At 46.9% G+C, this 25,128-nt stretch overlaps 1 protein-coding gene across 1 annotated transcript; it reads right to left on the reverse strand.

The window, feature by feature from the left end:
* Positions 1-2,196: 2,196 nt before the first annotated feature.
* On the reverse strand, positions 2,197-23,024 carry LOC135545060 (fibroblast growth factor 5-like). Its single transcript, XM_064972730.1, has 3 exons — positions 22,772-23,024; positions 12,975-13,078; positions 2,197-3,001 (listed from the first exon to the last, which is right to left on the reverse strand). Exons 1-3 carry the CDS (start codon positions 23,022-23,024, stop codon positions 2,627-2,629), a joined length of 732 nt encoding a protein of 243 aa, XP_064828802.1. The 3' UTR covers positions 2,197-2,626.
* Between the last annotated feature and the right edge of the window lie 2,104 nt (positions 23,025-25,128).

Raw genomic sequence — 25,128 nt, forward strand, 5'->3', positions numbered from 1 at the left:
TTACCTTTAGTCACATTACATAGCAACCAATATCTTAACCTTTAGTCACATTACATAGCAACCAATATCTTAGCCTTTAGTCACATTACATATTATTTGTTTATATTTCTTGGATTAAAACAACTACAGAAAAATTTATCTTTGTGACTTATCTGAAAAAGATTGACAAAGTCCTCTCGTACACCAGTAAAGACAAACTGTAAAACATAAAAAATAACAAACAAATGTTGAAGTTAAGAACAAAACGCAGTGTAAGGGAGATGCCTAAATACCGGTAGTTATGATTGTTATGAATACACATGAAAATAAATTAAACTTCTTCATGAAATTTGATGTAGAACAAGAATCAGTGTCATTGGTCCAAGGCTTTAGCTCAGTATAAAGAAAGAAACCCAATTTGATGGCACACAGGAGACCCAGGTTTGAACCCAGCCAATCATCAACTAGCATCCCTCCTCCTCCTCCTCTGGCAGTGTTTTCCTTCTAGGTCACACGAACTGTCTGCCTTTCTGCCATCTGATATACCTATGGCTTGAGCCTCCTCCAAAACACGGCCTGTCAGTCCATCCAGGCATCTTCATCCCCATGAAACAGTCCTCTTGGGAACATCCTCCAGGCCACAGGGTCATGGTAGGGGATTGTTCTCTAGTGACAGCCGGCTGCTATAATCTAGGACAGTTGTGATGGACAGTTTACTGCTTGATCCCCCTCCAGCTTTTAAAGATCAACTAGTTAGTTGTCACATTGTGTTCCTAACCATGTGAACTAGTTACATTATATATACAAAAGTATGTGGACACCCCTTCAAATTAGCTGATTTGGCTATTTCAGCCACACCAGTTGTTGACAGGTTGTGTACAATCGAGCACAACGCCATGCAATATCCATAGTCAAACATTGGCAGTAGAAGAGCTCAGTGATTTCCAACGTGGCACAGTCTTAGAATGCCACCTTTCCAACAAGCCAGTTTGTCAAATATCTGCCCTGCTAGAGCTGCCCCAGTCAACTGTAGGCGCTATTATCGTGAAGTGGAAATGTCTAGGAGCAACAACGGCTCAGCCGCGAAGTGGTAGGCCACACAAGCTCACAGAACAGGACAACTAAGTAATGAAGCACGTAAAAATAGTCTGTCCTCGGTTGCAGCACTCACTACTGGGTTCCAAATGGCCTCTGGAAAAAACTTTGGCACACTAAGTGTTCATCAGGAGCTTCATGAAATGGATTTCCATACCTGAGCAGCCGCACACATGCCTAAGATCACCATGCGCAATGCCAAGCGTCGACTGGATTGGTGTAAAGCTCGCCGCCATTGGACTCTGGAGCAGTGGAAACACGTTCTCTGGAGTGATGAATCACATTTCACCATCTGGAAGAATCTGTATTTGGCGAATGCCAGGAGAACGCTACCTGCCCCAATGCATAGTGCCAACTGTAAAGTTTGGTGGAGGAGGAATTATGGTCTGGAGATGTTTTTCATGGTTCAGGCCCCTTAGTTTCTGTGAAGGGAGATCTTAACGTTACAACATACAATGACATTCTAGAGGATTCTGTGTTTCCAACTTTGTGGCAAAACTTTGGGAAGGCTCTTTCCTGTTTCAGCATGACAATGCCCCCCATGCCCAAAGCCAGGTCCATACAGAAATGGTTTGTCGAGATTGGTGTGGAAGAACTTGACTGGCCTGCAAAGAGCCCTGACTTCAACCCCATCGAAAACCTTTGGGATGAATTCGAACGCCGACTGCGAGCCAGGTCTCATCGCCCAACATCAGTGCCTCAACTCACTAATGCTCTTATGGCTGAACGGAAGCAGCAATGTCTCTGCAGCAATGTTCCAACATCTAGTAGAAAGCCTTCCCAGAAGAGTGGAGGCTGTAATAGCAGCAAAGGGGGGGACCAACTCCATATTAATGCCCATGATTTTGGAATGAGATGTTCAATGAGCAGGTGTCTTTTGATAATGTAATGTACCTCACGTTGTGTTTCTAACTATATATGAACTAGTTATCGCACGTTGTGTTTCTAACTATAAATGAACTAGTTATCACATGTTGTGTTTCTAACTATATATGAACTAGTTATCGCAAGTTGTGTTTCTAACTATATATGAACTAGTTATCGCACGTTGTGTTTCTAACTATATATGAACTAGTTATCACATGTTGTGTTTCTAACTATATATGAACTAGTTATCGCATGTTGTGTTTCTAACTATATATGAACTAGTTATCACATGTTGTGTTTCTAACTATATATGAACTAGTTATCGCATGTTGTGTTTCTAACTATATATGAAGTAGTTTACGCACGTTGTGTTTTTAATTGGCCTGAAGGCGACCACCTTCGGGAAGCAGTTGTAACCATCATAGCTGTACAATCACAAAGCTTAATGACTGCATGTTACAGCCCCTTTGGTTTTTAAATCACTATTTTATGTCATCTGGAATGCTTTGAAATAACGCAAAGTAAAAGTTCAGCGATTTTTGTTGTTGTTGTTGTTGTTGTTGTTGTTGTTGTTGTTGAGGGCAACAGGTGTCATGTCCATGTTTATGTTGGCCAGTAATCCATCCTGTCAATCCATATAACGCACATACAGTTTGTATTACTTCCTCCCTCATCACTTCATAGTCTATCCAAACCGAAACTTGGGCCAGTACTTGACAGTCTGCACCCTCTTCCCTGTCTCTGAATTAACATCCCTGTATGGTTGCGAGGGCGGTTTGATCAGTGGCGGCTGGTTTTTCCTCCTCTCTTTGCTCCTGTCGGTGATGGTGAAACCACGAACTCTCTGCAGGTTGTGCACATGGAGCCTGGGGAGGAAGTGCGTGGAAACGTGCTGGGATTTGACCCTGGGGCTGGAGCCCATCTTGGATTTTCCTCTCTTGTTCAGGGCCACGTACCAGTCCCGTCCCGTCCGGTGGTTCCGGTGCAACACTGAGGCGTAAGTGTTGTAACTGCTCTCCTGGAAACGCTCCCAGAACCTACAGTCGTCCGTGAATCGCTCCTGGAAAACAAATACACATAATGTTACAGAGATCTACACAACGGTTACACAACGGTTACACAACGATTATGCAACGGTTACGCAACGATTACACAGCGGTTACACAACGATTACACAACGGTTACACAGCGATTACACAGCGATTACACAACGATTACACAACGATTACACAGCGATAAGACAACGGTTACAAAACGGTTGCACAACGATTACACAGCGATTACAGAACGATTACACAGCGGTTACACAACGATTACACAGCGGTAACACAACGATTACACAGCGATTACACAGCGGTTACACAACGATTACACAACGATTACACAGCGGTTACACAACGATTACACAGCGGTAACACAACGATTACACAACGATTACACAGCGGTTACACAACGATTACACAACGGTTACACAGCGATTACACAGCGATTACACAACGATTACACAACGATTACACAGCGATAAGACAACGGTTACAAAACGGTTGCACAACGATTACACAGCGATTACAGAACGATTACACAGCGGTTACACAACGATTACACAGCGGTAACACAACGATTACACAGCGATTACACAGCGGTTACACAACGATTATGTCTCAATTTCCCCAATGTAAAAATAATCTTCAACATTAACATTAACAAGCACCTCGCCAGCACATACAGTATTACCGTTACATATCCCCCTGCTCTACGATCCATATCTATACTCAATCCTACCCCTCTCCATCTGGTTAGACAGAGCTACCACCAGATATACTAACCTGTATGGTTAGACAGAGCTCCCACCAGATATAATAACCTGTATGGGTTGGCAGAGCTCCAAGGTGTGGCATAGCTAGATTTATGATCTCTACCGCCTCACCAACTCTTCAGTACCAAGATAGATCAGTAAAAAATGTATAATGTTTACTAGGACTTATTTAATTCTCTCTTTCTCTCCCTCCCCGCCGTCCCTCCCTCCCTCCCTCCATCGGTTGCTCAATAAATCCAGGTGACCCTTTGACCTTAGAAGAGACGTTGTTTGTCGTGGCTGACTGGGTAGATAAAACAGTTTAATACACATCTGTCTACTTGCCCATTACTCCAGACAATAAACTGCCACTGAAAACATCTGAATATTAAATATGACAGACTGATTACATCTCGTCAGTCTGATCGGGGGGCTCGTCTCTCTGGTCGGGGGACTCGTCTGTCTCGTCAGGAGGCTCGTCTGTCTGGTCGGGGGACTCGTCTGTCTGGTCGGGGGGACTCGTCTCTCTGGTCGGGGGACTCGTCTGTCTCGTCAGGAGGCTCGTCTGTCTGGTCGGGGGACTCGTCTGTCTGGTCGGGGGGACTCGTCTCTCTGGTCGGGGGACTCGTCTGTCTCGTCAGGAGGCTCGTCTGTCTGGTCGGGGGACTCGTCTGTCTGGTCGGGGGACTCGTCTCTCTGGTCGGGGGGCTCGTCTCTCTGGTCGGGGGCTCGTCTCTCTGGTCGGGGGGACTCGTCTCTCTGGTCGGGGGCTCGTCTCTCTGGTCGGGGGACTCGTCTCTCTGGTCGGGGGGCTCGTCTCTCTGGTCGGGGGACTCGTCTCTCTGGTCGGGGGGCTCGTCTCTCTGGTCGGGGGACTCGTCTCTCTGGTCGGGGGACTCGTCTGTCTGGTCGGGGGCTCGTCTGTCTGGTCGGGGGGCTCGTCTGTCTGGTCGGGGGGACTCGTCTCTCTGGTCGGGGGACTCGTCTGTCTCGTCAGGAGGCTCGTCTGTCTGGTCGGGGGACTCGTCTGTCTGGTCGGGGGACTCGTCTCTCTGGTCGGGGGACTCGTCTGTCTCGTCAGGAGGCTCGTCTGTCTGGTCGGGGGACTCGTCTGTCTGGTCGGGGGACTCGTCTCTCTGGTCGGGGGACTCGTCTGTCTCGTCAGGAGGCTCGTCTGTCTGGTCGGGGGACTCGTCTGTCTGGTCGGGGGGACTCGTCTCTCTGGTCGGGGGGCTCGTCTCTCTGGTCGGGGGGCTCGTCTCTCTGGTCGGGGGACTCGTCTCTCTGGTCGGGGCTCGTCTCTCTGGTCGGGGGACTCGTCTCTCTGGTCGGGGGGCTCGTCTCTCTGGTCGGGGGACTCGTCTCTCTGGTCGGGGGCTCGTCTCTCTGGTCGGGGGACTCGTCTCTCTGGTCGGGGGGACTCGTCTGTCTGGTCGGGGCTCGTCTGTCTGGTCGGGGGCTCGTCTGTCTGGTCGGGGGCTCGTCTCTCTGGTCGGGGGACTCGTCTCTCTGGTCGGGGGGACTCGTCTGTCTGGTCGGGGGCTCGTCTGTCTGGTCGGGGGCTCGTCTGTCTGGTCGGGGGCTCGTCTCTCTGGTCGGGGGGACTCGTCTCTCTGGTCGGGGGGACTCGTCAGTCTGATCGGGGGCTCGTCTGTCTGGTCGGGGGCTCGTCTCTCTGATCGGGGCTCGTCTCTCTGGTCGGGGCTCGTCTGTCTGGTCGGGGACTCGTCTGTCTGGTCGGGGGGACTCGTCTGTCTGGTCGGGGCTCGTCTCTCTGGTCGGGGGGACTCGTCTCTCTGGTCGGGGGACTCGTCAGTCTGATCGGGGCTCGTCTGTCTGGTCGGGGGCTCGTCTCTCTGGTCGGGGGGACTCGTCTCTCTGGTCGGGGGGACTCGTCTGTCTGGTCGGGGGGCTCGTCTGTCTGGTCGGGGGCTCGTCTGTCTGGTCGGGGGCTCGTCTCTGGTCGGGGGGACTCGTCTCTGGTCGGGGGACTCGTCAGTCTGATCGGGGCTCGTCTGTCTGGTCGGGGGCTCGTCTCTCTGATCGGGGCTCGTCTCTCTGGTCGGGGGCTCGTCTCTGGTCGGGGGACTCGTCTCTCTGGTCGGGGGACTCGTCTGTCTGGTCGGGGGCTCGTCTGTCTGGTCGGGGCTCGTCTGTCTGGTCGGGGGCTCGTCTCTCTGGTCGGGGGGACTCGTCTGTCTGGTCGGGGGCTCGTCTGTCTGGTCGGGGGGCTCGTCTCTCTGGTCGGGGGGACTCGTCTGTCTGGTCGGGGGGCTCGTCTGTCTGGTCGGGGGCTCATCTGTCTCGTCGGGAGGCTCATCTGTCTGTGTTCGGGGGCTCGTCTGTCTGGTCGGGGGGCTCGTCTGTCTGATCGGGGAACTCGTCTGTCTGGTCGGGGGCTCGTCTGTCTGGTCGGGGGACTCGTCTGTCTGTTCGGGGGACTCGTCTGGCTGGTCAGGGGACTCGTTTGTCTGGTCGAGGGACTCGTCTGTCTGGTCGGGGTGCTCGTCTGTCTGGTCGGGGGTTCATCTGGTCGGGGCTCGTCTGTCTGGTCAGGGGACTCGTCTGTCTGGTCGGGGGGCTCGTCTGTCTGGTCGGGGGGCTCGTCTGTCTGGTCGGGGGACTAGTCTGTCTGGTCTGGGGGCTCGTTTGTCTGGTCGGGGGGCTCGACTGTCTGGTCGGGGGGTTCATCTGGTTGGGGGACTCGTCTGTCTGGTCAGGGGACTCGTCTGTCTGGTCAGGGGACTCGTCTGTCTGGTCGAGGGACTAGTCTGGCTGGTCAGGGGACTCGTCTGTCTGGTCGGGGGGCTCGTCTGTCTGGTCGGGGGACTCGTCTGTCTGATCGGGGGGCTCGTCTGTCTGGTCGGGACGCTCGTCTGTCTCGTTGGGAGGCTTGTCTGTCTGGTCGGGGGACTCGTCTATCTGATCGGGGGACTCGTCTATCTGATCGGGGGACTCGTCTGTCTGGTCGGGGGACTCGTCTATCTGATCGGGGACTCGTCTGTCTGGTCGGGGGCTCGTCTGTCTGGTCGAGGGACTCGTCTATCTGATCGGGGGACTCGTCTATCTGCTCGGGGGACTCGTCTGTCTGGTCGGGGGACTCGTCTATCTGATCGGGGGACTCGTCTGTCTGGTCGGGGACTCGTCTATCTGATCGGGGGACTCGTCTGTCTGGTCGGGGGCTCGTCTGTCTGGTCGAGGGGGGGTTCATCTGATCGGGGGCTTGTCTGTCTGGTTGGGGGTTCATCTGATCCGGGGACTCGTCTGTCTGGTCGGGGGGCTCGTCTGTCTGGTCGGGGGCTCATCGGTCTGGTCGGGGGGTTCATCTGATCGGGGGACTTGTCTGTCTGGTCGGGGGGCTCGTCTGTCTGGTCGAGGGGGGGGTTCATCTGATCGGGGGACTTGTCTGTCTGGTCGGGGGACTCGTCTGTCTGGTCGGGGGGCTCGTCTGTCTGTGACTCCTATAGAGTAGGTCTGTGGTGAAGTAGAGTCCTATAGAGTAGGTCTGTGGTGAAGTAGAGTCCTATAGAGTAGGTCTGTGGTGAAGTAGAGTCCTATAGAGTAGGTCTGTGGTGAAGTAGAGTCCTATAGAGTCTTCTCTGTGGTGAAGTAGAGTCCTATAGAGTCTGTCTGTGGTGAAGTAGAGTCCTATAGAGTCTGTCTGTGGTGAAGTAGAGTCCTATAGAGTCTGTCTGTGGTGAAGTAGAGTCCTTTAAACCGCAGCAGACACAGGGGACATTTAGTGTTAATCCAGCTGTATAGGATACATCAGCGGAGAATTGGTATTGTGTGTGTGTGTGTGTGTGTGTGTGTGTGTGTGTGTGTGTGTGTGTGTGTGTGTGTGTGTGTGTGTGTGTGTGTGTGTGTGTGTGTGTGTGTGTGTGCGAGAGGGGGGAATCCAGACTAATTCTACACTGATGGATCCTATACAGCTGGACTATAATTGTCCACTGTGTCTGCAGAGGCTTATAGCACTCTACTTCACATTTATCCCTTTGTTTCTCTCTCTCTCTCTCCCTCTCTTGCTCTACCTATCTCTCGCTCTCTCTGTCTGTCTCATTCACACGCTTTGTTTCTCTCTCTCTGTCTCTCTCTCTGTCTCTCTCTCTCTGTCTTTCTCAATTTCTCTCTCTCTCTCTGCTTCTCTCTGTCTCTCTCTGTCTATGTCTCTCTCAATTTTTCTCTGTCTCTCAATTTCTCTCTCTCAATTTCTCTCTCTCTCTCTGTTTCTCTCTGTCTCTCTCTGTCTATGTCTCTCAATTTTTCTCTGTCTCTTTATTTCTCTCTCTCAATTTCTCTCTCTCTCTCTGTTTCTCTCTGTCTCTGTCTCTGTCTCTCTCAATTTCTCTCTCTCTCTGTCTCTCAATTTCTCTCTCTCAATTTCTCTCTCTCAATTTCTCTCTGTCTAGGAAATGCTGCTAGCTAGCTAGCCAACAGCTAACCAACCTCTACCGAATTGAACTCCAACTACCCGGTCAACATTCCGCGTCGTTCCACAGGTAGTATCACATTTTCATTTCACTTCATTACAGTACAACGGTTTGATTTGTTTGATCGTAGCTAGCCAGCTACATAGCCGTCTTTGTATCTAAGACAATTGTGTAGTCTAGAGCGATTTTCTAGGTTAGCTGGCCAGCTATTGTCGTTCTTCTAACGTAGCTAGCCAGCTAGCCCCCGAATAGCAGCACTGTAGTAACTATTACAGTACAACGGTTTGTTTTGTTTGATCGTAGCTAGCTAGCTACATAGCCGTCTTTGTATCTAAGACAATTGTGTAGCCTAGAGCGATTTTCTAGGTTAGCCAGCCAGCTATTGTCGTTCTTTTAAGTAACGGAACGCAATCAACCTTGCTAGCTAGCCAGCTAGCCCCGAATAGCAGCACTGTAGAAACTATTACACTCGACGGAACGACTTGATTAGTGTAGTGTCAACATCGCAGCCACTACCAGCTAGCCTACTCCAGCAGTACTGTTTCATTTCAATCATTTTAGTCAATAAGATTCTTGCTATGTAAGCTTAACTTTCTGAACATTCGAGACGTGTAGTCCACTTGTCATTCCAATCTCCTTTGCATTAGCGTAGCCTCTTCTGTACCCTGTTAACTATGTGTCTATCTATCCCTGTTCTCTCCTCTCTGCACAGACCATACAAACGCTCCACACCGCGTGGCCGCGGCCACCCTAATCTGGTGGTCCCAGCGCGCACGACCCACGTGGAGTTCCTGGTCTCCGGTAGCCTCTGGAACTGCCGATCTGCGGCCAACAAGGCAGAGTTCATCTCAGCCTATGCCTCCCTCCAGTCCCTCGACTTCCTGGCACTGACGGAAACATGGATCACCACAGATAACACTGCTACTCCTACTGCTCTCTCTTCGTCCGCCCACGTGTTCTCGCACACCCCGAGAGCTTCTGGTCAGCGGGGTGGTGGCACCGGGATCCTCATCTCTCCCAAGTGGTCATTCTCTCTCTCTCCCCTTACCCATCTATCTATCGCCTCCTTTGAATTCCATGCTGTCACAGTTACCAGCCCTTTCAAGCTTAACATTCTTATCATTTATCGCCCTCCAGGTTCCCTCGGAGAGTTCATCAATGAGCTTGATGCCTTGATAAGCTCCTTTCCTGAGGACGGCTCACCTCTCACAGTCCTGGGCGACTTTAACCTCCCCACGTCTACCTTTGACTCATTCCTCTCTGCCTCCTTCTTTCCACTCCTCTCCTCTTTGACCTCACCCTCTCACCTTCCCCCCTACTCACAAGGCAGGCAATACGCTCGACCTCATCTTTACTAGATGCTGTTCTTCCACTAACCTCACTGCAACTCCCCTCCAAGTCTCCGACCACTACCTTGTATCCTTTTCCCTCTCGCTCTCATCCAACACTTCCCACACTGCCCCTACTCGGATGGTATCGCGCCGTCCCAACCTTCGCTCTCTCTCCCCCCCGCTACTCTTTCCTCTTCCATCCTTTCATCTCTTCCCTCTGCTCATACCTTCTCCAACCTTTCTCCTGACTCTGCCTCCTCAACCCTCCTCTCTTCCCTTTCTGCATCCTTTGACTCTCTATGTCCCCTATCCTCCAGGCCGGCTCGGTCCTCCCCTCCCGCTCCGTGGCTCGATGACTCATTGCGAGCTCACAGAACAGAGCTCCGGGCAGCCGAGCGGAAATGGAGGAAAACTCGCCTCCCTGCGGACCTGGCATCCTTTCACTCCCTCCTCTCTACATTTTCCTCCTCTGTCTCTGCTGCTAAAGCCACTTTCTACCACTCTAAATTCCAAGCATCTGCCTCTAACCCTAGGAAGCTCTTTGCCACCTTCTCCTCCCTTCTGAATCCTCCTCCCCCCCCCCCTCCTCCCTCTCTGCAGATGACTTCGTCAACCATTTTGAAAAGAAGGTCGACGACATCCGATCCTCGTTTGCTAAGTCAAACGACACCGCTGGTTCTGCTCACACTGCCCTACCCTGTGCTCTGACCTCTTTCTCCCCTCTCTCTCCAGATGAAATCTCGCTTCTTGTGACGGCCGGCCGCCCAACAACCTGCCCGCTCGACCCTATCCCCTCCTCTCTCCTCCAGACCATTTCCGGGGACCTTCTCCCTTACCTCACCTCGCTCATCAACTCATCCCTGACCGCTGGCTACGTCCCTTCCGTCTTCAAGAGAGCGAGAGTTGCACCCCTTCTGAAGAAACCTACACTCGATCCCTCCGATGTCAACAACTACAGACCAGTATCCCTTCTTTCTTTTCTCTCCAAAACTCTTGAACGTGCCGTCCTTGGCCAGCTCTCCCTCTATCTCTCTCAGAATGACCTTCTTGATCCAAATCAGTCAGGTTTCAAGACTAGTCATTCAACTGAGACTGCTCTTCTCTGCATCACGGAGGCGCTCCGCACTGCTAAAGCTAACTCTCTCTCCTCTGCTCTCATCCTTCTAGACCTATCGGCTGCCTTCGATACTGTGAACCATCAGATCCTCCTCTCCACCCTCTCCGAGTTGGGCATCTCCGGCGCGGCCCACGCTTGATTGCGTCCTACCTGACAGGTCGCTCCTACCAGGTGGCGTGGCGAGAATCTGTCTCCTCGCCACGCGCTCTCACCACTGGTGTCCCCCAGGGCTCTGTTCTAGGCCCTCTCCTATTCTCGCTATACACCAAGTCACTTGGCTCTGTCATAACCTCACATGGTCTCTCCTATCATTGCTATGCAGACGACACACAATTAATCTTTTCCTTTCCCCCTTCTGATGACCAGGTGGCGAATCGCATCTCTGCATGTCTGGCAGACATATCAGTGTGGATGACGGATCACCACCTCAAGCTGAACCTCGGCAAGACGGAGCTGCTCTTCCTCCCGGGAAGGACTGCCCGTTCCATGATCTCGCCATCACGGTTGACAACTCCATTGTGTCCTCCTCCCAGAGCGCTAAGAACCTTGGCGTGATCCTGGACAACACCCTGTCGTTCTCAACCAACATCATGGCGGTGGCCCGTTCCTGTAGGTTCATGCTCTACAACATCCGCAGAGTACGACCCTGCCTCACACAGGAAGCGGCGCAGGTCCTAATCCAGGCACTTGTCATCTCCCGTCTGGATTACTGCAACTCGCTGTTGGCTGGGCTCCCTGCCTGTGCCATTAAACCCCTACAACTCATCCAGAACGCCGCAGCCCGTCTGGTGTTCAACCTTCCCAAGTTCTCTCACGTCACCCCGCTCCTCCGCTCTCTCCACTGGCTTCCAGTTGAAGCTCGCATCCGCTACAAGACCATGGTGCTTGCCTACGGAGCTGTGAGGGGAACGGCACCGCAGTACCTCCAGGCTCTGATCAGGCCCTACACCCAAGCAAGGGCACTGCGTTCATCCACCTCTGGCCTGCTCGCCTCCCTACCATTGAGGAAGTACAGTTCCCGCTCAGCCCAGTCAAAACTGTTCGCTGCTCTGGCCCCCAATGGTGGAACAAACTCCCTCACGACGCCAGGACAGCGGAGTCAATCACCACCTTCCGGAGACACCTGAAACCCCACCTCTTCAAGGAATACCTAGGATAGGATAAGTAATCCTTCTCACCCCCCCCCCCTTAATGACTTAGATGCACTATTGTAAGTGGCTGTTCCACTGGATGTCAGAAGGTGAATTCACCAATTTGTAAGTCGCTCTGGATAAGAGCGTCTGCTAAATGACTTAAATGTAAAATGTAAATGTCTTTTTTTTTTTTTACGGGCTCGCTCTGTCTGCCTCGCTGTCTCTTTCTCTCTGTCTCGTTCCCTCACTCTTTCTTTTGTTCTCTGTCTCATTCACATGCTTTGTCTCTCTCTCTCTCTCTCTCTCTCTCTCTCTCTCTCTCTCTCTCTCTCTCTCTCTCTCTCACTCTCTCGCTCTCTCTCTTTCTCTCTCTCCATCTATATATATGATCAGCCTTCCTAGACCGGACTATCTGGACTGCCCATTAACACATGCTAACAGTGAGGCTATCTACCCGGTCAGGCCAGGCTCCCTTCAGATGACTGTCAGCAGAGCTAGATGACTGGCTAGCCTGCTTACAAAGTAGCAGTGTGGCTTTCTGCCTGCATGGCTGGCTGGCTGGCTGCTTGGCTGGCCTTCTTACAAAGTAGCAGTGTGGCTTTCTGCCTGGGTGGCTGGCTGGCTGCTTGGCTGGCCTTCTTACAAAGTAGCAGTGTGGCTATCTGCTTGGGTGGCTGGCTGACTAGCTGGCTATTTGTCTGGCCTGCTCACAAAGTAGCAGTATGGCTTTCTGCTTGGGTGTCTGGCTGACTGGCTGGCTGTTTGGCAGGCCTGCTTACAAAGTAGCAATTTATTTGTCTGTCCACAGAGGTTGCTTGCTTACTGGCTGGCTGGCTGGCTGGCTGGCTGGCTAGCTGACTGACTGCTGGGTACAGATTTAAAGTCTTTCAGAGTTTAATTAAAAAGAAAATGAATCTGCAATTCTCAAGATGGTTCACATTTGTTGTCAGTGCCATGACTTTCAAGCCTGGTCCCATTGTGGCAACACAGAACAAACAGATCTGAGGCCAAACTGTGGCTTTCATCTCTTTTAGTGTTCAGGCCAAATTCATTTCAGGACAAGAAACAATGGAGTTTCTGCGAGTCTCTTCTCAAAATGGCACCCATAATGGAATCCAAAATGGCACCCATAATGGAATCCAAAATGGCACCCATAATGGAATCCAAAAAGGCACCCAATGGGTCCTGGGAAAAAGTTGTGCACTATGTAATAAATAGGATACTTACGATAGCATGTAGCCTTCCTCTCTTGTTCATGGCTAAAAATCTGTTGCTGTAGACTCCTCGGATACCAATGACCCCCTGAGAAACCGCAAAGAGCTCCAGGACACCTGAGAACAGAATCAGAAACATCAATACAACAATACATCAGTATATACTATTTCTAGGATTTTCTAGGGTTATTCTCTCTGTTTCTTTCTTTCTGTGTCTCTATTTTTCTCTCTCTCTCTCTCTGCCTCTCTCTGCCTCTCTCTCTCTCTCTCTCTGCCTCTCTCTCTCTCTCTCTCTCTCTCTCTCTCTCTCTCTCTCCCTCTCCCCCTCTCTCTCTTTCTCTCCCTCTCTCTCTCTCTCCTCTCTCTCTCCCTCTCTCTCTCCCTCTCTCTCTCTCTCCCTCTCTCTCCCTCTCTCTCTCTCTCTCTCTCCCTCTCTCTCTCTCTCTCTCTCTCTCTCCCTCTCCCTCTCCCTCTTTCTCTCTCCCTCTCGCCCTCTCTCTCTCTCTCTCTCTCTCTCTCTCAAAATTCAATTCAAAGGGGCTTTTTGGCATAGCAAACATATTTCTAGGATTTTCTAGGGTTCACATCATAAAGATGCAGACTGTTCTAGTGCCTCACCAATTCATTGAGTGTACAAAACATTAGGAACACCTTGATACTGAGTTGCACCCCCTTTTTCCGCCAGAACAGCTTCAATTCTTCGTGGAGTCTACAAGGTGTCCAAACGCGTTCCACAGCGATCCTGTGTCTAAAGCGTTCCACAGGGATGCTGGCCCATGTTGACACCAATGCTTCCCACAGTTGTGTAAAGTTGGATGTCCTTTGGGTGGTGGATCATTCTTGATACACACAGGAAACTGTTGAGCGTGAAAAACCCAGCAGCGTTGCAGTTCTTGACACAAACCGGTGCGGCCTGGCACCTACTACCACACCCTTTTCAAAGGCACTTAAATCTTTTGTCTTGCCCATTCACCCTCTGAATGGCACACATACACATTCCCTGTCTCAAGGCTTAAAAAATCCTTCTTTAACCTGACTTTCCCTTCATCTACACTGATCCCCTTCATCTAGAAGTGGATTTAACAGGTAACATCAATATGGGATCATAGCTTTCACCTGGTCAGTCTATGTCATGGAAAGAGTTCCTGATGTTTTGAACACTGTTTTGACGAGGGTGGGTCTCAAGCTTGAATCCCTGTCTCACCCCACGGCCATGAGGAAAATAATCTGTGTGTTTATTGACAATTTAAACCCCCACCCCCAACATTGCTTTCCATCGATTTGTATAGCAGATCCTCATTCTAAAGTGAGTCAAAAGATAACAAAACATGAGAAGACTTTGTTTTTGTTTATTTGTTTGTTTGTTTGTCAATAAGGGTGTGCAGGGTGTATACGTGGTCTGTCGTATGATATTTTGGTATGAAGCCAATTTTAACAACAAGCTCAGGACATAGTTTTTTACTAAGGACGTGTTGATGATAATGTAGAGGACTTTTCCGAGGTTACTGTTGACGCTGTAATTATTGGGGTCAACTTTGTCTCCGCATTTGTGGGTTGGGATGAACAAACTTTGGTTCAAAATATTGGCGAAGATGCCAGAGCTGAGGATAATGTTGAAGAGTTTAAGAATATAAATATTGGGGAAGATGCCAGAGCGGAGGATAATGTTGAAGAGTTTAAGAATATAAATATTGGCGAAGATGCCAGAGCGGAGGATAATGTTGAAGAGTTTAAGAATATAAATATTGGGGAAGATGCCAGAGCGGAGGATAATGTTGAAGAGTTTAAGAATATAAATATTGGCGAAGATGCCAGAGCGGAGGATAATGTTGAAGAGTTTAAGAATATAAATATTGGCGAAGATGCCAGAGCTGAGGATAATGTTGAAGAGTTTAAGAATATAAATATTGGGGAAGATGCCAGAGCGGAGGATAATGTTGAAGAGTTTAAGAATATAAATATTGGGGAAGATGCCAGAGCGGAGGATAATGTTGAAGAGTTTAAGAATATAAATATTGGGGAAGATGCCAGAGCTGAGGATAATGTTGAAGAGTTTAAGAATATAAATATTGGGGAAGATGCCAGAGCGGAGGATAATGTTGAAGAGTTTAAGAATATAAATATTGGGGAAGATGCCAGAGCGGAGGATAATGTTGAGTTTAAGAATATAAATATTGGGGAAGATGCCAGAGCGGAGGATAATGTTGAGTTTAAGAATATAAATATTGGGGAAGATGCCAGAGCTGAGGATAATGTTGAGTTTAAGAATATAAATATTGGGGAAGATGCCAGAGCTGAGGATAATGTTGAGTTTAAGAATATAAATATTGGGGAAGATGCCAGAGCGGAGGATAATGTTGAGTTTAAGAATAGAACATTTGAATTTTTGTTCTGTATGTTTTATCATTTTATCTCGAATACCATCAACACCACAGGCCCTTTAGGATTGGATTTTTTAAACATTTTAATTTCATCCAATATAATTGGAGAATCCAGTGGGTTCTGGTAGTCTTTAATCGTTCATTATAAGTTTTGCAATTGATACAGTATTTGTATTTATCTGTGTTTGCTCTGGGTTCTTTGTTATATTGCCAAACAAGTTGGAGAAGTGGTTTACCTATACATCTCCATGTTAAATAGATATATCTTTGTGTTGTTTGTTTAGTGTGTTCCAATTTCAAATTACATCAACTTGTGTTTCTAGGGAGTTTTTCCTAGGGAGTTTTTCCTAGCCACCGTGCTTCTACACCTGCATTGCTTGCTGTTTGGGGTTTTAGGCTGGGTTTCTGTACAGCACTTTGAGATATCAGCTGATGTACGAAGGGCTATATAAATACATTTGATTTGATTTGATATGTTTGTCACGGGCGCCAAATAAAACAGGTGTAAACCTTACTGTGAAATGCTTCCTTACAAGCCCAAAAATAAAAAATAAAATAAAGTCAAGGAATAAAAATAGTAACACAGTAAAATATTGTAACAATAATTTTTCCAGAAGTGGTTGATTCTATGGCTTCTTCAATCGCATTGAGCTGTATTCTGACGTGTGGTTCCTTCTCTTTTGTTAGTGCATTTCTGTACTGTTTTTTTGTGTTTCGCCATAGTGAAGACGTCCGTTCTCGTTTTCTTGGTCTCTGTGTTTTAAGGCTGGATAGGTTTTCTTAATTTCTTTCTTGTGTAATTTTTTTTGCTCATCAAAACATTTCTCACTGTTTTTAGTTTTCTTAGGTTTTCTGCTAGAATTTTTTTACATTTGGTATGTTAGCTGATAGGTCAAATATATTGTTCAGGCTTCGTACTGCTAAGTTTAAACCTTCACTATAGCAAGAAAACATGTGTAGGAGGAATTTAATTTGTTGTTGGTCAATTGTTTTTTTTGGTAGGTTTCTACACCACCTCCTTAAATCTATAGTATTTCTTAATAGCACACAGTTTGTTTGGCTTTGATACTTCATGGTTGAGCATTGTTCAAGTAGATTGTGATTTTGCTGTGGTCTGAGAGGGGTGTTAGTGGGCTGACTGTGAAGGCTCTGAGAGAGGTGTCAGTGGGCTGACTGTGAAGGCTCTGAGAGAGGTGTCAGTGGGCTGACTGTGAAGGCTCTGAGAGAGGTGTTAGTGGACTGACTGTGAAGGCTCTGAGAGAGGTGTCAGTGGGCTGACTGTGAAGGCTCTGAGAGAGATGTCAGTGGGCTGACTGTGAAGGCTCTGAGAGAGGTGTTAGTGGGCTGACTGTGAAGGCTCTGAGAGAGGTGTCAGTGGGCTGACTGTGAAGGCTCTGAGAGAGGTGTTAGTGGGCTGACTGTGAAGGCTCTGAGAGAGGTGTCAGTGGGCTGACTGTGAAGGCTCTGAGAGAGGTGTCAGTGGGCTGACTGTGAAGGCTCTGAGAGAGGTGTCAGTGGGCTGACTGTGAAGGCTCTGAGAGAGATGTCAGTGGGCTGACTGTGAAGGCTCTGAGAGAGGTGTCAGTGGGCTGACTGTGAAGGCTCTGAGAGAGGTGTCAGTGGGCTGACTGTGAAGGCTCTGAGAGAGGTGTTAGTGGGCTGACTGTGAAGGCTCTGAGAGAGGTGTTAGTGGGCTGACTGTGAAGGCTCTGAGAGAGGTGTTAGTGGGCTGACTGTGAAGGCTCTGGGAGAGGTGTTAGTGGGCTGACTGTGAAGGCTCTGAGAGAGGTGTCAGTGGGCTGACTGTGAAGGCTCTGAGAGAGGTGTCAGTGGGCTGACTGTGAAGGCTCTGAGAGAGGTGTTATAGTGGGCTGACTGTGAAGGCTCTGAGAGAGGTGTCAGTGGGCTGACTGCGAAGGCTCTGAGAGAGGTGTCAGTGGGCTGACTGTGAAGGCTCTGAGAGACTCTGGGTTGAGGTCGCCGACAAAGTAGTCTACAGTACTACTGCCGAGGGATGAGCTCTCTCTTTCTGTCTCTCTTTCTCTCTCTGTCTCTCTCTTTCTGTCTCTCTTTCTCTATTTCTCTCTCTCTCTTTTCTATCTGAAAAAACCTTGCAGGGACTGATGGATGTCCTTGTTTCATTAACAGAGCGGCAGCCAGTTGGCAGCAGCCATCAAAGAAATGCTAGTTCACACCTTGGTCCCTCTAAAAGGATTTAGATATGATCTAGTTCATTATAGGGACTGTTACTCATTCTACTTGTGTAATAACAAAAAAATACTAAACTCCATTATATTACAATTACAAAGCAATTAATGAAATTCTCTAAACAACAATGCTGTCACTGCAGTAACTACAGCCACCTTACTACCCTGACGTTACCTCGGTAACTACAGCCACCTTACTAACCTGACGTTACCTCAGTAACTACAGCCACCTTACTACCCTGACGTTACCTCGGTGACTACAGCCACCTTACTACCCTGACGTTACCTCGGTAACTACAGCCACCTTACTAACCTGACGTTACCTCGGTAACTACAGCCACCTTACTAACCTGACGTTACCTCAGTAACTACAGCCACCTTACTACCCTGACATTACCTCGGTAACTACAGCCACCTTACTACACTTACGTTACCTCAGTAACTACAGCCACCTTACTACCCTGATGTTACTTCAGTAACTACAGCTGCGTTTTAACACTGACGTTACCTTGGTAACTACAGCCCCGTTTTAACACTGACGTTACCTCAGTAACTACAGCCACATTACTACCCTGACGTTACCTCGGTAACTACAGCCACCTTACTACCCTGACGTTACCTCAGTAACTACAGCCACCTTACTACCCTGACGTTACCTCGGTAACTACAGCCACCTTACTACCCTGACGTTACCTCGGTAACTACAGCCACCTTACTACCCTGACGTTACCTCGGTAACTACAGCCACCTTACTACCCTGACGTTACCTCAGTAACTACAGCCACCTTACTACACTGATGTTACCTCAGTAACTACAGCTACCTTACTACCCTGACGTTACCTCGGTAACTACAGCCACCTTACTACCCTGACGTTACCTCAGTAACTACAGCCACCTTACTACCCTGATGTTACTTCAGTAACTACAGCTGCGTTTTAACACTGACGTTACCTTGGTAACTACAGCCCCGTTTTAACACTGACGTTACCTCAGTAACTACAGCCACATTACTACCCTGACGTTACCTCGGTAACTACAGCCACCTTACTACCCTGACGTTACCTCAGTAACTACAGCCACCTTACTACACTGATGTTACCTCAGTAACTACAGCTACCTTACTACCCTGACGTTACCTCAGTAACTACAGCCACCTTACTACACTGATGTTACCTCAGTAACTACAGCTACCTTACTACCCTGACGTTACCTCGGTAACTACAGCCACCTTACTACCCTGACGTTACCTCAGTAACTACAGCCACCTTACTACCCTGACGCTACCTCGGTAACTACAGCCACCTTACTACCCTGACGTTACCTCGGTAACTACAGCCACCTTACTACCCTGACGTTACCTCGGTAACTACAGCCACCTTACTACCCTGACGTTACCTCAGTAACTACAGCCACCTTACTACACTGATGTTACCTCAGTAACTACAGCTACCTTACTACCCTGACGTTACCTCGGTAACTACAGCCACCTTACTACCCTGACGTTACCTCGGTAACTACAGCCACCTTACTACCCTGACGTTACCTCGGTAACTACAGCCACCTTACTACCCTGACGTTACCTCGGTAACTACAGCCACCTTACTACCCTGACATTACCTCGGTAACTACAGCCACCTTACTACCCTGGCGTTACCTCGGTAACTACAGCTACCTTACTACCCTGACGTTACCTCGGTAACTACAGCCACCTTACTACCCTGACGTTACCTCGGTAACTACAGCCACCTTACTACCCTGGCGTTACCTCGGTAACTACAGCTACCTTACTACCCTGACGTTACCTCGGTAACTACAGCCACCTTACTACCCTGACGTTACCTCGGTAACTACAGCCACCTTACTACCCTGGCGTTACCTCGGTAACTACAGCCACCTTACTACCCTGGCGTTACCTCGGTAACTACAGCCACCTTACTACCCTGACGTAACAGCAACCTCATGTTCTTAGTAATCATAACTCGAATCTCAGTAACACTTTCCATTAAGTTGATCTTATACCTGTTTAGTAACAGTAATTACACTATAGCAATAACACTGTAGTACCAGTAATTACACTATAGCAATAACACTGTAGTACCAGTAATTACACTATAGCAATAACACTGTAGTCACAGTAATTACAATATAGCAATAACACTGTAGTACCAGTAATTACACTATAGTAATAACACTGTAGTACCAGTAATTACACTATAGCAATAACACTGTAGTACCAGTAATTACACTATAGCAATAACACTGTAGTCACAGTAATTACACTATAGCAATAACACTGTAGTACCAGTAATTACACTATAGCAATAACACTGTAGTACCAGTAATTACACTATAGTAATAACACTGTAGTACCAGTAATTACACTATAGCAATAACACTGTAGTACCAGTAATTACACTATAGTAATAACACTGTAGTACCAGTAATTACACTATAGCAATAACACTGTAGTCACAGTAATTGCACTATAGCAATAACACTGTAGTACCAGTAATTACACTAGAGCAATAACACTGTAGTACCAGTAATTACACTAGAGCAATAACAATGTAGTACCAGTAATTACACTATAGTAATAACACTGTAGTACCAGTAATTACACTAGAGCAATAACAATGTAGTACCAGTAATTACACTATAGTAATAACACTGTAGTACCAGTAATTACACTAGAGCAATAACACTGTAGTACCAGTAATTACACTAGAGCAATAACAATGTAGTACCAGTAATTACACTATAGCAATAACAATGTAGTACCAGTAATTACACTAGAGCAATAACACTGTAGTACCAGTAATTACACTAGAGCAATAACACTGTAGTACCAGTAATTACACTAGAGCAATAACACTGTATTACCATTGTATGTGTTACTGAGTATGTGTAATCAGAATGCCTGCTAGCCAGCTTCAGTATCCCTCCATCAAAGTTGAGACAAACACAATACTCAAGAACTTGTTAATCATGCATTGACGTTGATGAGAGTAGACTACATTACAAAATGTAAAAAAAAATAATAATAATCAATATCAAATCCAATGAATTATGATAATATGAGACTCGATTGTCAAGTGGTCAAGTCACGGACTCCCCATCTTGCTGTTGTCTCTGATAGAACAGCAGACACATTAAACCTACGTTCTGGTATTCACCCACCGCTTGTTTTGGTACAGCTGAAGGACAGGGCCAGAAATATGTATCCTTATATTTTGGTAGGGTAAGATAGTTGCGCTAAGCTCATGAGGCATTATTATACGTTATTTTATTTAAGTTTAAATGGAGAGAAATTAAGACTTTATGAAAATAAAAAAAGACCACCGAAAAGATTCACAGATGACCAGACCGTCGCTTTGAAAACAACGATGTTTCCAGGTACTGTAATGTGACAAAGACCTCTAAAAGCAGACCATGAAAAGAAAACAGAGAAAGAGAAGATTTACAGTATGTTCATGGTCAGCTTTTAAACAGTTTACTAAAGGAAATGAGAGTCAGTAGATGTCTGGGGTTGAGGAAGTCTACTAAAGGTCAAATGCTGATTTACGTGTAGGCGACATGTAGGCCAGAGACACACCATGTGTATATGACCGATACAATTTTGATTTGTCGACTGGAGACACACAGACAAATTTTTTCTCCAGATTCCTGTTATTACATCAATAGAGTGGGTCACTGTTTTGATCTTAAACAAGTTTTACTATAGAATTACTATAGGTGACTGGTCCTCTTTGAAATGTAAAATAGTATATAATATAATTATATAATTATAATAATATAATACAATTATAATATAATTGTAAAATAGTATATAATAGTTAGCCTATAAGATCATATTATTATATCTGATAATATATCAAATTACAAGAGTCTGTCCATCAATTACATCATCATCCAGAGTAACATTATTTGATAAACTTTTTGGCATTAACAATTTTTATTATTGTTATAAAATTTAAAAAAAAAAAAAAAATTTTTAAATATGAATTCAAAACACTTTTAGACTGAGGAAACTAGAATAAGGAAGCTAGTATGTCCCCAGCATGGTAACACACAGAGCCAATGACAGCCATCCAACCATGTTGCACATTGCATTGTTGTGATGACAATCATACTGAAGTCCAATCCAAAACATCCTGGTCTCTTCTGCTACACCTGTTACACAATACAGACCTGTCAATGTCCCAAAGAGTCACATACAAGGCATTTCAGACAGATGGCCGGAGCCCGTAATCCACAAAGTGTTTCGGAGTCAGAGTGCTGATCTAGGAGCAGGTCTCCCCCGTTTATACAATTGCATTCATTGTGATCTGAAATTCAAAGTGATTCTAGATCAGAACTCCTTCTCTGAGACACTTTCTGTAATACAGGCCCAGTCCATACTCCAGTCAACAGCTCCTGAGGGTAACCGGTAACCCGAGGCTAAGGATAGGTGTAGGAATGGCAGAGCTACTATCGCGGACTGTGACTGACATGTGTAGCTAGATATGCTACGAATCAGAACCCTATAAATAAACGATGTATGTATTATTTAGTATATTTATTTAAGCTTCACATAACACAATCCTTCCACAGTGACTTGCTATTCCTAAAAACATCTCATGGTTATACATAAGTAATTATAAACTGGGTGGGTCAAGCCCTGAATGCTGATTGGCTGACAGCCCGTGGTATATCAGACCGTTCTCCTTATGGCATTTTGTTGTTGTGGTTCTTGAGCTCTCTATGACAAAACGTTTATTTTTTTACTGCTCTAATTACGTGGGTAACCAGTTTATTGTAGCAGTTAGGCATCTCTGGTGGTTTGTGGTATATGGCCAATATACGACGGCTAAGGGCTGTATCCAGGCACTCCACGTTGCGTCGTGCGTAACAGCCCTGAGCTGTGGCATATTGGCCATATAAAACACCTCCTCGTGCCTTATTGCTTAAATATACTACAATTATAGTCGAAATGGCTCATGGAAATATGATGGGACACCTGTTTCAGGATACATAGTAATAGCCTAAACATTATAGTTCAGAGAGAACTTCATGCAATAATGTATAATAATTTCATGTTGGAAACCTAGCAATGTAATCAGTAAGCAATAGTCTTCCATTTCAGCACGACCTTCTCTCTCCACTCGCACTTTATGGATAATTAACATAAATATCCACTTGAGAGGCCTGGCCATAGAAGAATGGTTTAATAATAATAACTTACTCAACTGATTAGGTTCATGACTGCCGTTCACTCTTCCGTCAGTGTGGATCTGGAGATGGAAACCAATGCCAACCCGACAGTACAGCCTGCAAGTCCTGCGTCCTGAACCACTGATAGTACCCTCTTCCAGAAGTTGGTCCTCCAAGGAGACGTATTTAACCGATCCAGTGATTACTACGGCGGAGACGGCGACCACAGCTGCGCAAATCAACTGCAGCAGAGCGAAGATAAAAAGAGAGAGAGGAACAATCATTCTTCCAACAACAAGAAAAAAGGAAACTGTGTGTTCTCTGGCTCTGCTGGGCCACTTCTTCCCCTTATGGCATTTTGTTGTTGTGGTTCTTGAGCTCTCTAATGTGCAGTGCCAGTGCACGAGGAACAGTGCGCACACCGCACACATCCAGTTCCAGCAGAGCTCGTGCAGCGAGGCGTTGTATATTGTCAGACTGGTCTCATAGACAAGATGTAACATAGTAAATGTAAATCCGGGACAATCAAATTAGTATGATATGTTACGTTTGGTATGGTTACATAAGACAACAAAAAAAACTTTTACCTTAATTAATAAGGTAAAAATGAATGGAGGGTGGTTGATTCGGGGTGAATGAATCGAAGTGTTACCGGAACGTCTAGCAACCCAAAGGTTGTGTGATCGAATCCCATCAGGGACATGTTTAGCCAATGAGAAACTTTGCTACTTTGCTAAGATTAGTCCCAACAAATTGGTATTTGTAACCTGCCATATGTTTAGCAAATTCGTAGGATATTGTACATTCTGAAAATTCGTAACATATTGTACGAAATAGATGATGGACATCCACAAATGTATACATAACATACGAAACTTAAAAAATGTACTAAATGGACTGTCCCGGATTTACATACAGAATAATACCAAATGCTCTGAGACTACGTTGGTGTTGTAGCTGCTTGCTGGAGTTGTTCGGCTGGCCTGGCACACATGGAGATATTTATAACCAACACAATGATCTCACTGCTTAATGCATGCCGGACTTCTGAAGGACGCTCTTTCTCTCATCCATCCGGATTTTCTCTCTCAAACACCAGCCCTGCTCAATATCGACCTGCGCTACAAACAGCAACGATGAGGCCAACAAAAGAGCATGAAACTGACAGTGCGCAATTTCCACTCCTCCGTGCCAGGACGCGGCATGCCCGGCGTTTTACGCACGAGGAGGTATGTTTTAAAAGACCTGCAGCACACCAATAATGAATAGCGGAACTAGAGAGAGAGAGAGATCCCTTGACAGTCTTATGTCGAAATCTGAGAGTTGCTGTGGGAAAGTTCAAACTTTGCGGTGCGACCTGAGTGCGACAATATAAAGATGAAGAACTGCGTGTGTATGTTAGTGGCAGTGGTGTTTCAAATAGATAGGACTACAGCCCTGCAACAATACAGCCCTACAGCTTTATAGTCCTGCAGCCCTACAGTTCCTCAGGTGACGTTTCGCAGTTTTAACATCGCACTTGCAGGGCAGGCAGACTCGCGCACTGCTTAGCACAATATAGCTTATTTCTTTACCTTTACCGACATGAGTTGTTCTGTTATGAGGGAATATAATAGAATACAATAGAATACAATATAGTAGAGCTTCTGAATCCAAGGTACATTTTGGTGAGATATTGCAATAGATTAGAAAATTCAAAATGAACCATTAATTGTAGTTCTCTAGAAAGACTGCTATTAATGAGAGACATTTTATTTGACCTTTATTTTACTAGGCAAGTCAGTTAAGAACAAATTCTTATTTTCAATGACAGCCTAGGAACAGTGGGTTAACTGCCTGGGCTAACAGATTTGTACCTTTTCAGCTTATGGGGTTTGAACTGGAAACCTGCTGGTTGCTAGTCCAACACTCTAACTACTAGGCTACCCTGCCGCCCCAGGTTAATGTATTCATAAAATGAACAGGCCTATTTTACAATACTGTAATGAAACAGGCATGGAGCAGGTCTCGAACCCTCGACCTTCGAGCCCGAGGTCCGGCGCGCTATCGACTGCGCCGCAAAAATCATGCTCGTGTGGCAGGGTAGATTTCCCCGCTTATAAACCCAGGGTCGGTACAATACTTATAACAATTGTTTTAGTGTGAATTGATGAGCCTAATTCTCAGTCGTGGTCTCCTACAAGCAGACCGTGTTGTTGTCCAAAGCCAGTTGTCTCCAGATCATACAAAGCAGTTAAGGGCTAATAAGGAGGATGTTAACATATTCCGTGCTGCATCCACGTGCTCCTGTCTCAGTGGGAATCCACTCCTGCTTTGTTATGGTGTCTCCATGATATGGGGAAACACTCACTGGAAACTGCAGTAGTAAATCACTAGGAACTGCAGTAG

This window comes from Oncorhynchus masou, chromosome 1, assembly GCF_036934945.1.
Source record: "Oncorhynchus masou masou isolate Uvic2021 chromosome 1, UVic_Omas_1.1, whole genome shotgun sequence".
In the NCBI taxonomy this organism is placed as follows: Eukaryota; Metazoa; Chordata; class Actinopteri; order Salmoniformes; family Salmonidae; genus Oncorhynchus; species Oncorhynchus masou.

Coding starts and splice junctions, on each gene's coding strand:
- LOC135545060 (XM_064972730.1), bottom strand. CDS start 23,024: ATGATTGTTCCTCTCTCTCTTTTTATCTTCGCTCTGCTGCAGTTGATT. Junction 13,079..22,771: donor TCATGAACCTAATCAGTTGA/GTAAGTTATTAT, acceptor TTCTGTTCTCAG/GTGTCCTGGAGCTCTTTGCG. Junction 3,002..12,974: donor GAGGAAGGCTACATGCTATC/GTAAGTATCCTA, acceptor TTTGTTTTCCAG/GAGCGATTCACGGACGACTG.